This window comes from Erinaceus europaeus, chromosome 15 (genome assembly GCF_950295315.1).
Source record: "Erinaceus europaeus chromosome 15, mEriEur2.1, whole genome shotgun sequence".
Lineage (NCBI taxonomy): Eukaryota > Metazoa > Chordata > Mammalia > Eulipotyphla > Erinaceidae > Erinaceus > Erinaceus europaeus.
The window spans coordinates 23,788,017-23,800,827 of record NC_080176.1 but is presented as its reverse complement, the minus strand read 5'-3'; the positions used below and the strand labels follow the sequence as shown (position 1 = coordinate 23,800,827).

The window sequence follows — 12,811 nt, the reverse complement described above, 5'->3', positions numbered from 1 at the left end:
TCCCATTTTTTGTAGTGTTTTGATCATAAAGGGATGTTGTATTTTGTCAAAGGCTTTCTCTGCATCTATTGATATGACCATGTGGTTTTTGGTCTTGCTTTTGTTGATGTGGTGGATCACATTGATTGATTTACGTATAGTAAACCAACCTTGCATGCCTGAGATAAACCCCACTTGGTCATGATGATCAATCTTTTTAATATACTGCTGTATCCGGTTGGCTAGAATTTTGTTCAGTAGTTTAGCATCTATTTTCATCAGAGATATTGGTCTGTAGTTTTCTTTTTTGGTTGTGTCCCTGTCTGCTATTGGTATCAGAGTGATGTTAGCTTCATAGAAGCTGGCAGGGAGTATTCCAGTGTCTTCAATCTTCTGGAAGATAGTTAACTCTTTTTTTTAAAATTTATTTAATTTATTTATTCCCTTTTGTTGCCCTTGTTGTTGTAGTTATTATTGTTGTTGTCGTTGTTGGATAGGACAGAGAGAAATGGAGAGAGGAGGGGAAGACAGAGAGGAGGAGAGAAAGATAGACACCTGCAGACCAGCTTCACCGCCTGTGAAGCGACTCCCCTGCAGGTGGGGAGCTGGGGTTTGAACCGGGATCCTTACGCCGGTCCTTGTGCTTTGTGCCACCTGCGCTTAACCCGCTGCGCTACAGCCTGACTCCCGAGGTATTAGTTCTTCTTTGAAGGTTTTGTAGAATTCATTTGTAAAGCCATCTGGTCCAGGACTTTTATTTTTGGGAAGATTTTTGATAACTGTTTCAATTTCATTAGCTGTGATGGGCCTGTTCATGTTATCTACTTCCTCTTTACTTAGTTTTGGAAGGTGGTAGGTATCTAGGAAATCGTCCATTTCTTCCAGGTTCTCTAGCTTGGTGGCATATAGTTATTCAAAGAAGCCTCGCATGATATGTTGAATTTCTGTGGCGTCTGTTGTGATGTCTCCTATTTCACTTAGTATCTGATTTATTTGGGTCTTCTCCCTTTTTTGTTTTGTGAGTCTGGCTAAAGGTTTGTCGATTTTGTTCACTCTTTTGAAGAACAAACATTTACTTTCGTTGATCTTTTATAAGGTTTTCTTATTCTCAATGTTATTTATTTCTGACCTAACTTTAGTGATTTCTGACCTTCTCGTTGCTTTAGGGTTCCTTTGTTCTTCTTCTAGGTCTTTAAGATGTGCAACCAGGCTGTTTATTTGTGCTTTTTCTTGTTTCCTAATGTATGCTTGTATAGCTATGAACTTCCCTCTCAGTACTGCCTTAGCTGTGTCCCAAATATTTTGATAGCTTGTGTCTTCATTTTCATTGAAGTCTCGAAACATTTTGATTTCTTCCTTGATTTCCTCTTTGACCCAGAAGTTGTTAAGAAGTGTACTGTTGAGCTTCCACATTTTGGGACTATTACTAATCTTCTGTTGACTGTTAAGTGTTAGTTGAGTTCCACTGTAGTTTGAGAAGATGCTTGGGGTGATCTCAATACTCTTGAATTTGCTGATGCTGTCTTTGTGGCCTAACATATGGTCTATCCTTGAGAATGACCCATGTGGATTTGAGTAAAATGTGTATTCCAGTTTCTTGGGATGAATGACTCTGAAAATGTCCAATAGTTGTAATTTATCTATCTCTTCATTTAGCTCCCTTATGTCTTTATTGATTTTCTGACTGGATGATCTGTCAAGTTGAGAGAGTGGGGTGTTGAAGTCCCCTACTATGACTGTGTTGCTGTTAATATATTGCTGTAGCTCTTTCAGTAGACGTTTGATGTATTTAGATGGCTTCTCATTGGGTGTATAGGTGTTAATAATTGTTAAGTCCTCTTGATTGACTGATCCTCTGAGCATTAAGTAGTGTCCATTCCTATCTTTTTTAATCTTATCTATTTTAAAGTCTATCATGTCAGATATGAGAATAGCTGTTCCTGCCCTTTTTTGTGGGCCATTGGCTTGTATGATAGTTTTCCATCCTTTCACTTTAAGTCTGTATTTGTCTTGTTGAGTTAGGTGTGTTTGCTGTAGACAGCATATTGTTGGGTTGTGTTTTCTGATCCATCTTCCTACTCTGTGTCTTTTAATAGGTGAATTCAGGCCATTGACATTTATTGATATCAAAGATTGAAGATATTTTAACTCCACTCTTGTAGAGTTTTAGAGTATTCTGATATGTGTCCTATTTATGATGTTCTGACTGTTTATAGAAGACCTTTCAGAACTTCTTTCAGGGCAGGCTTGGTGATGCTGATTCCTTCAACTGTTGCTTGTCTGAGAACATTTTGATGCCCCCATCTAGTCTGAATGACAGTCTAGCAGGATATAGTATTCTTGATTGAAAGCCTTTCTCATTGAGCACTCGATAGATATCTTGCCATTCTCTTCTGGTGTTTGTGTGGAGAAGTCTGCTGCTAATCTTAGGGGTTTTCCTCTGTAGGTGACTCTTTGTTTTTCTCTTGCAGCCTTCGGTATCCTTTATCCTTATTCCTTTCCATTCTAAATATGATGTGTCTTGGTGTCTTTACGTCTGGGTTAATTCTCTTTGGGACCCTCTGGGCTTCTTGAATCTTTATGTCTTTGATGTTGTCTAGACTAGAGAAGTTTTCAGCTATTATGGCCTGGAAAATGCTTTCTTCTCTCCCTCCCTTTCTTCCTCTGGTAAGCCAGTAACGTGTATCTTTTTTCTTTTGAAGTCATCGCATAGGTCTCTGTTGTTGTTTTCAGCATCTCTTAATCTCTTTTGGAGATCTCTTACTTCTTTTTTAGTTGTCTCTAATGTGTCCTCGATCTTGCTAATTCTGTCTTCAGCCTCATTGATTCTATTCTACTGTTTTCTGGAGTTCATCTATTTTGTTTCCCTGTTCTGATACTGTTTCAGCTTGTTCAGCTAGTTGTGTTCTTAGCTCAGCTATTTCAGCTTTCTGCTCTCTAATAACTTTGAGATAGTTAGTGTTTTCTTCCAGAGTCTCATTTGTTGTTCCTGTATTTCTGATTAAAATTCTTTCAAACTCTTTACTCACTCCTGTCATTATTTCCTTAGCTAATGTTTGGATGTTGAACTCGTTATTTTGTGCTTCACCCTTTGGGGGGCTTTTAGCTGTACTGTTGTCCTGGTTCATTTCTCCAATATTTCTTCTTGTTGGTTTACCCATTTTATATATTATGTTATGAGTTCCCTCTCTTAGTACTTTTCAAATTACTGATCACTATTTCCTGGATTGACTTGTGTCTAAGTAAGGTAATTAAAGGGTTCACAGTGGTGGAAGTTAACAGTTGTTTCAATAGTATTTTTATCCCTGCGTTGGAGCTCAGTGATTTAAAAGCCTCTTTTTTTTTTTTCTTCTCTGTAGGCTATGAGAGTCTGAGGGCTTCTAAACTATAAGTAGGCTTCTTAGCTTAATCACTGACTCCTGACCAAGATATAAGGCAGGGTGTGGCAGAGATAGTCCAGTGGTTATGCAAAGAGACTTTCACAGCTATGCCACCAAGGTATAGGTCTTCTCCTGAGTTTCCTGGTTAGATCTCTGTCCCCTGGTGTCCCTTCTTGTCGCTGCTCCAGATTCTGAGTGCAGTAGTAATGGAGACTCAGAGTTGTACTTGGTGAGTCTCTGGGGAGTCCTCTCCTCCCTTCAGCTCTCCCCTTGTTGGTGGAGCAGACTGGAGGTGGTGTCTCAACTGATAAACCGCCGGGACTGTTCCCAGCCACTTAGTCTCTCTAGGCTCCTCTGTCACCAGCCATGTGTGTTTGCACTCACCGGTGATTTGGTGGGTTCCTGCAGTCATTCTAGTCCTGTCTTGTTTCGGTTCCAGGTGGTCTCCTTTGGTATTCCTAGTTGATCCGGGAGAGGAGAGGAGAGGAGAGGAGAGGAGAGAAACAGATCTGCGGCTGCTCGTAGCCCCGCCTCCGGAAGACTCCTCTCTCTTTTTCTTTTTTAAAATATTTATTTATTTATTCCCTTTTGTTGCCCTTGTTGGTTTTTATTGTTGTAGTTGTTATTGTTGTTGTAACTGTTGTAGTTATTGTTGTTGCTATTGACATTGTTGTCGTTGCATAGGACAGAGAGAAATGGAGAAAGGAGGGAGAGACAGAGATAGGAAGAGAAAGATAAACACCTGCAGACCTGCTTCACCGCCTGTGAAGCGAACCCCCTGCAGGTGGGGAGCCAAGGGCTCGAACCGGGATCCTTACACCAGTCCTTGTGCTTTGTGCCACCTGCGCTTAACCCACTGTGCTAACACCCGACTCCCAGGATTCTTTCTCTTTAAGGAATGACCCAAAGTGTCACCCCGTTTATTCACAATCACCATCAGAGTAGAAATGGCTGGGCATGTGTGTGTGAGAATGGCATTGGGAAGCCAGGGCGTGATGGTGGACTTATGTGGGTGGTGGCAGTGCAGACACCTGTTAGAGAAACGTAAGACGCTGTGCCTGGGGGTGTGGGGAGAAGGTCTTGCAGAGAGCTAGCTTACACAGTGTGCTTGCTGTCAGTGGCACAGCCTGAGTTCGAGCCCCACCCACTACATTGAAGGCAGCATTAGTGCTGTGTTCTCTCTCTGAAAAGAATCAGGCTGGCGCCACGTGACAACCAAAACGGAATTGTATGCATGTGACAAGTGTCTTGTAAATCAGTGTTGCCCTACTAAGACAATTGAAAACATAAATGCAATAAGCCAGGTAGCTGTAAACAGTTTTGTATTAGAGAACAGGATCCGCTTTCAGTACCTGTTTGGAACAGATCTTCTGACAGTAATTAAACATTTCATGCTGATTTCCCTGATGGTACCAGGGTGCTCCCAGGGGTCTCTTATTCCTTTTAGTTTAAGATCAAGACCAAGAAGGAGAACGTGAATGACAGAGAGGAGAGACACCGCAGGGAACTTCCACTGCTCATGAAACTTCCTGGGTGCCATGTTTGGTGCCCCCATGTGGCACTGAGAGTTCAAACCTGGCTCCTCACAGGTGCTGAAGGGTGCACTCCACTGGGTGAGCAGAGGCTTCAACTGTGGCTTGGGAGAGCTCGGAGGGAGGGACTTCCTGGCACATAGCACCAGGTCCCACACAATCCACCACAAGTCTCACCTGAGGGACCTGTGACAGGCACCTCTTGAGCCCAGGTGAGATGCTGTCTGCAGGCTTCTTGGATTTCACTCCCCCTAGGAGCTAGGGGGAGGGGCTGGGGGTGGGAGTAGATGGGGGGGGGGGTGGCTGTTGCTTTGGCCAGGCTAGAGACAGCACGGGCAGTCAGTCAGCCCTCCCTCCCTCCCTCTCTCTCCCTTCTCCCTTCCTTCTTTCCTTTTTTCTGCTCCCAGGGCCATTGCTGGGGTGAGGCATGACAGCTTCACCATTTCCAAGGTGGCCTTTTTATTTAATTTTTCTTAGACAAGAGAGCAATAGGGGGAGAGAGGGGGGGGAGGGAGAGGGAAAAGGGTAGGGAGAGGGAGAGACTCAGTACTACATCGCTGCTTGTGAAGCTTTCCTCCATCAGGGAGGGACTGGAGCTGGAGTCCAGTCCTCACACCCTAAAATGTGCTGGACAGAGTGCTGCTATTGGGCCCCTGGGGAAAGTTTCTTAACCTCCCTTAGGCCTCATTCCATAGTTAAGAATGGTTCTGAGTTAACAAGTGTAAACATTCTTCGTGCTCAAGAGCTCAGATGGTAATGGCTGTTAATATCAACATTATTGTTCATGTAAAGACTTAGAGGCCAGGGGCTGGTGGTGGCACCCAATTAAGCACTCACAGTACTGTGCACAAGGACCTGCACAAGGACCCAGGTTTGAGCCCTCGCTCCCCACCTGCACCCACCTGCAGCGGGGATGCTTCACGAGTAGTGAAGCATGTCTGCAGGTGTCTCTTGTTCTCGTCTATCTTCCCTTCCCTTTTCAATTTATCTCTGTTCTATCCAATACAATAAAAAAATAAAAAGGAGAAAATGGCTGCTGGGAGCACTGGATTCGTAGTGCTGGCACCGAGCCCCAGTGACAACCCTGGTAAAAAAAAAAAAAAAAAAAACAAGATTTAGGGGACCAGAAAATGACTCTCCCAGTAGGGTGCGCACTTTATCATATGCAGGACACAGTTTCAAACCCACAGCCACAACATGGGAGCACCTGCACAGGAAAAGCAGAAAAGCGGAAAAGCTTCATGAGATGGTGTCTGTGCTGTGGTGTCTGTCTCTCACACCTTCCATCTTAAAAAAAAAAAGTGTCCACCAGGAGTGGGGCCATTACATGGGCTCTGAACCCCAGCAACAACTGTGGTGGGGAAAAAAACAAAAATCCATCAGAGCTGGTAATTACAATAGTTTAGGGGCTGGGCAGTGGCGCACCTGGTTGAGCGCTCACAAAGCAGCACACAAGGACCTAGGTTCGAGTCCCTGGTGGGCCCCACCTATGGGGGGGGGAAGCTTCCTGAGTGGAGCAACACACTGCGGGTGTCTTTCTAGCCTGGCTCCCCAATGCCATTCTCACACATGCACGCCCAGCCATTTCTACTCTGATGGTGATTGTGAATGAAAAGGGTGACACTTTGGGTCACTCCTTAAAAAGAACCCACCGAGAACAGGAGTAAATTTGAATTAAAATTAGGTTGGCGTTATCTGAATTAAAAAAAATGATCTTTTTTCTCCCGACTCTCCGAAGAACTCAAGAAGAGAATGTGGGACACAAGAGGGCAGCAGAGGACTGCTGTCTGAACAGCGCAGGGCCCAGGGCCGGTATGGGAAAGGCTCCAAGACCTCTCTGTGGGTAGCCCGCAAGAGCTGGCCCAACCCCAAAGTGAGAGCTTCTTCCTGTCTGTTTATTTACTTATTTACTCTTTTAAGTGGCTTGGAAAACAGTGTGCTGCTTTCAGTACAATGTCAAAGTTCCGAAGGAGACAGCTTTACAGTTATGTGTATGTCTGGGAGGATGGCTGGGGAAATGTCTACGACTGGAAACGTCCGTCTGGATGATGTCTGAAAGGCGAGCAGAGCCGACACTCCACACCTAGTGTTGGGACAGCACATCGATAGTGCAGAGAAGCTCCTGGGTGGCCCCTCGGCTCCCTCCAGCTGAGATTGTCTTCCTCCCAGGCTCCTCTGGGGGGGCTGCTCTCAGGCCCAGCAAGTGTGTCTGTCATGGGGACCTCTGTCCTATCCCTCTCTCTACTCTGCAGGCTCTCCGCAAAGAACCAAGCTACCTCATGGCTCCCCCCCTTTTTTTTAATATTTATTTATTCCCTTTTGTTGCCCTTGTTGCTTTATTGTTGTAGTTATTATTGTTGTTGTTATTGATGTTGTTGGATAGGACAGAGAAAAATGGAGAGAGGAGGGGAAGACGGGGAGAGAAAGAGAGACACCTGCAGACCTGCTTCACCGTCCATGAAGCAACTCCCCTGAAGGTGGGGAGCTGGGGGTTCAAACCAGGATCCTCCCGCCGGTCCTTGAGCTTTGTGCCACCTGCACTTAACCCGCTGCACTACCACCCAACCCCCCCCTTTTTTAATTTCTTTGTTGGGAAATTAATGCTTTACATTCAGCAGTAAATACAATCGTTTGTACATGCATAACATTTCCCAGTTTTCCATATAACAATACAACCCCCACTAGGTCCTCTGTCATCCTTCTTGGATCTGTATTCTCCCCACCCACCCACCCAGAGTCTTTTACTTTGGTGCACCCCCTCCCTTTTTAAAAAAATCTTATTTATTGGATAGAGACAGAAGTTGAGAGGGAGGGGAACATAGGAAGGGAAAGAGAGAGAGACCGGCAGCACTGTTTCACCATTTGTGAAACTTTTTTTCACTTTTAATTTATTTTATTCTGACAGAGATAGAGAGAGACCAGAGCACTGCTCAGTTCTGGCTCACACTCCTCTCCTCCCACCCTGTTTCCCTCTTCTCTCCAGGACAAACGTCTCTACGGCAGGGTCAGCAGCCCCTGTGCTGGTGTGCAGCTGTTCTGATGGGCACCAGCACCCACAGGTGGGAGCCCCTCTTCTCTGTCCTGCTGCTGGGTCTTCCTCCCATCAGGACCCGCAGGTGAGGGACATTCATGCCCTGAGACTGGAAAGCCATCGCCCAGTGCACCTCCCTCCCAGCCCCCCAGGCTGTGGAGCAGAACAGCTGAGTGGCCCCTCAGGGAATGGCCCATGTGGTCCCCAGTGGATCCGGCCGAGACCCAAGACCCCTTCTCAAATTCTGTCTCTGCATGTCATGCCCAAACCCTCCCCAAGGCCTGGCGCTCTTTTGCCACCAAAACCCTATTCAGCCTGTTCAATGACTCGAGCAGGCCACAGGAACAGAGAGCCTTGTGTGAGTAGTGCAGCCGGGGAGAGAGAGAGCGGGAGAGAGAGAGAGATGGGGGAGTCTCCTTTGACCACCTCGCTCAAGTTGCCAGCTGGGCCTCCCTGGCCTACCAAGTAGCCCAGGACAGGGCCCCTGCCCAGTCCTCCACTGTGTCCCCAGAACAGCTCAAATTGACCAAACATTCACTTAGTGAAGGAAGAGGGGGGAAAAACTCACTGAGCCGTTCTACCCGTGTGTCCCCCAGATGAAGGCTGGGAGAACTATATCCCCACAGTAGTCCCAGGAACCAGCTGCAGGCAGTCAGCTTGGGATTAAGCCTGTAAGTTGACGTCTCTATGGGCTTCATCTCCTGCCTTTACCGCTGTAAATGGCAAGGATGGCTCGAGGCGGCTCACATAGGAGGGTACATCTGGAGTCTCTGGGATGATGCCTCTTTGAAATGAGTGAATGCAGTGGATGTTCCTTCAAGGATCTAGTCATTTGATGCCATGTGGTGGGGGCAGGCCACAGTGCTACTGCAAAACATGAGGGGCCGGGGATCGAACTGGGAACTTCAAGCAGCTAAGGCCTGTGCTCTACCGACTCAGCTATTTCCCTGGCTGCTATTTATTTGTTTGTTTATTTATTTATTCATGAAAAAGACTGGAGTCTAGTCAGCCAGGTTACAGACCCTTTATCTCAAGAAGACTGGCAGGACCTGGACACTCCTCAGCTCGCTCCAAGAAAGTGTCAGAAGCTCCCTTGGGCTGGAGCGAGGACAACGGCAGAGCACAGGACTTGCCTATGCAGGAGAGGGCCTGGGTTGAACCTCTGGCAGCACTGTTAGCCAGAACCAGCACCAGAGCCAGAAGTAAACCAACAGATTAAAAAAAAACGCAGCAATGAGGGCACTGTTCCAAGCCGCTCCACTGACGTTAAGCCCACGAGTTCTCAAGAAGGCCGACAGGTGAGACTCTGCCAGACACCCATTTCCCTGTGGCTGGGAGGGCTGGGAGGTGGGGAGGCGGACTAGGTGTTGAGCTCTCAGGTGTGATCCTGAGCTAGAGATCCCGTGATGCTTGGGCTCTCTCATTAGGCTCGTCTCTCACAAATAAATGAATCTTCAAAAAAAAAAAAAAAGTAAAATAAGGGGCAATGGGGTGGTATACCCAACAGAGGGTACATGTCACTGTAAACAAGGACCTGGGTTTAATCTCCTGGTCCCCACCTGCAGGGGAGAAGATGTCTCTCTTTCTCTCCCTCTCCGTTTCCCTTCCCCCCCCCCTCCATCTCTCTCTCTTTTTTTGACTCCAGGGTTATCACTAGGGCTCAGTGCCTGCATTATGAATCCACTGCTCCTGGAGGCCATTTTCCCCATTTTGTTGCCCTTGTTGTTGTCACTGTTATTGCCATTGCTGTTGTTGGACAGAGAGAAATTGAGAGAGGAGGGGGCAGAAAGAGAGGTGGAGAGAACTATAGACACCTGCAGACCTGCTTCACCACCTGTGAAGTGACCTCCCTACAGGTGGGGAGCCAGGGACTCAAACTCGGATCTCTAACCTGGTCCTTGCGCTTTGCACCATGTGCACTTAACCTGCTGTGCTACAGCCCCCCCTTCTATTAGAAAGAAAAAAAGGGGGGATATAAACATTTCTTTAATGTACCTTATGTAAATATACGAGCAAACAAGATTCTGTTATTATGCAGACACGGAGCCGAGCACAGGAGCAGAGCAGAAGCTGCCAGCTGGAACCACCATCAAAGGTAAGGAGCTAATACCCCACTGAGTTCTTCAGGAGAGGGACAGGAATCACCTGCCAGGCATTTCAGTCTGCTCAAGACATTGGAATATCCAAACTTAGAGTTTCTACTGAAAACTTACCAAGTCACAGAACTCAAACACCAGGAGGTAGGGGATGGCCTCGACACACTGTCCGACACACTGCAGAATATTTGGGTGCTGGAGAATGCTGCCGGAGAGAGAAAGTGGGAGTGTCTTCATGAGGGAGCGTGCCAGTGAGCCGTTCAGACAATTGCAATGTCAGCATTCCCAACACCAACAACAGGCAGGCGCAGGAGATTTAGCAGAAGTTAACTAGGCTTATGTCAACTTGCTGTGGGCAGGACCCAGGTTCAAACCTGGCCCCTACTGCACCGATGCTCCCCCTCTCTCCCTACTCCCCCCCATTTCTGTCTTGACCAGGAGCAGTGAATTCCCAGTAACAACAAAGACAGACAGACAGATGGTGGAAAGGGAGGGGAAGAGGGAGAAAGATGTAAGGCGAGATGTCAAAGGATTAAGAAACTCAAAGCCAACTAAGGGAATCACTTTCACAACAGATTCACACATATGCATCTTTAACTGCAGGGGTTTCGGTTTCCAGACCTTTGCAGGTAGCATGGAAAGAAGGCAGACACACACTCACTATTTAACTGTAACAGCAACGACAAGACTGAGGGGGCCAGGACATTGCTTACTTGACCTTGTGCAAGGACCCCGGTTCAAGCCCCCAGTGACTACCTGGGGCACCAAGCAAAGAGGAAGCTTCATGAGTCTCTAGGAACAAACAGACTCTGTTGTCTGCCAAGAGCAGTGGAATTGTGCAGGCATGAAGCCTCAGCAAAGGCCTGATGGGAAAAAATTAAAAGCCTAATAGGTGGATCAGGAAGATGACTCACCAGGTAGGATGCCTGCATTTACCTTATGGCTCAGGTTTGAGCCCCGCACCACATGGAAGATGTTATGGCAACAGAGGAAGCTCCTGTGCTGTGGTGTCTCTCTCTGTCTCTGCAAGTAGCCAGGAGCAATGAAAGTGCGTATGTGTGAGGTCTCAGTTCCACTAGGAGTAAATAAGTTGCCTGGAAATGGGCAACTCTACCAGTAAGGACAACTCTGTTCTTCCTCAGAGTTTCTAAACGCCAGGCTGGAGCTAAGATCTCAAGCACCTAAGTCTGTACATTACATGACTCAAGCCCTCCTTCAAGCTGCCTGGATACATGACGCCCTGTGACTATTTGTAGTACGCAGACTCTGGGGGGAGATATTTAGTCCCAGAGAAAGGAAGACAAAAGCATCAAGAGATAATTTATTTAAATTTTTTTAAAATCTTTATTTATTTTGAATAGAGACAGAGAGAAATTGTGAGGGGAAGGGGAAATAGTGCGTGAGAGAGACAGAGAGACACCTGCAGACCTGCTTCACCACTCATGAAGCTTTCCCCTTGCAGGTTGGGACCAGGGGCTTGAACCCAGATCCTTGCTCACTGTAATGTGTGCACTTAACCAGGTGTGCCACCGCCTGGCCCCTCAAGAGATGATTTAATAGAAACTGAGAAACTTTGGGGTCTTCATGGTATGGCACTGCACCTCACTGAAACCGTGTTTTAGCAAGCAGTACCCCAACGTAATATTTTTCCTAGAGGCAGAGAAGAAGGAGGGAGGAAGGCGGGGGGGGGGGGGGGACACGACGACGACGATGACGACGACGCATTGAGACTAAGGCAGTGGGGGCCAGGCTCAAACCTGGGATCTGCACATAGCAGCGCAGCACACTACCCAAGAGAACCATTTCTCAGCACACGTACATCTTTATTTTATTTTATTTTTTAAATGTTATCTTTATTTAGTGGATAGAGACTACCAGAAATTGAGAGGGAAGGGGGTGACAGTGAGGGAGAGAGACAGGGAGACACCTACAGCACTGCTTCACCACTTGTGAAGTTTTCCCCCTGCAGGTGGGGGCCAGGGGCTCGAACCTGGGTCCTTGGGCACTGTAGCACGTGCGCTCAACCAGGTGCGCCACCACCCGGCCCCCACATACATCTTGCTGTGGCACCACACAGCCAAGATGGCAGCGAGTAGCCTTCTTGGCCCGACGATGCTCTCCTATATAGGAGACACACCAAAGCACTGCGTCCCTAGCTCTGAAGTTCTCTCAGTGTTGCGCATGGCACTCCAGTGAAGGGCCGGGAAGCTCACCCACCGAGCCCAGGGTGTGCATTCTCCCTCCTGAGCCAGCTCGCAGTCCCCCAGTGCGGCTGTTGAATGTCTTATTTTGGATGGACCACGGACTGTGTGAAGGACAGAAGCTGAGGATTACTTACTAGTAAGGTTCTCCATTTTTCAAGAAGGTGTCTTGCTCCTTTGGGCTCGCACTTGCTTTCAACTCCTTCACTATGACCCGTGCCACGCTGGTACCCGTGTAAATCTCTCCCAGGAGTACCTGGAAACAGAGAAGGTTGTCATCTCGCTCTCAGCCAAGCTAAGTGGTGAAGACGTGTGTCTCACTCACCAAGAAGGAAATGGGACACAAGAAAACAAATGGGGCAGCTGAACAGATAACCTGTTATTATCTGTGCACACACTGCTGCAAAATTTTTGGGAAAAAATTTCAAATGCTTTCCCTTCAGTAAGAGACTCGTTGGAAAACACGTGTCAGGGGCCAGGCAGTAACGCAAACGCAGTGGGTTAAGCACACATGGTGCAAAGCTCAAGGACCATCGTAAGGATGCCAGTTCGAGCCCCCGACTCCCCACCTGCAGGGGGGTCGCTTCACAGG

General features: G+C 47.3%; 1 protein-coding gene across 4 annotated transcripts in view; it reads right to left on the bottom strand.

Moving 5' to 3' along the window:
- The window catches only part of LMTK2 (lemur tyrosine kinase 2), a 91,335-nt gene that overhangs the window by 38,502 nt on the left and 40,022 nt on the right, over window positions 1–12,811 (bottom strand). For all 4 annotated transcript variants that reach the window (XM_060173240.1, XM_060173238.1, XM_060173242.1 and 1 more), the window contains exons 5-6: window positions 12,357–12,475; window positions 10,136–10,223 (exon numbers count right to left, since the gene is read on the bottom strand). In XM_060173240.1, coding sequence (XP_060029223.1) covers window positions 10,136–10,223; window positions 12,357–12,475 — 207 coding nt within the window. The remainder of the gene's footprint in view (window positions 1–10,135; window positions 10,224–12,356; window positions 12,476–12,811) is intronic.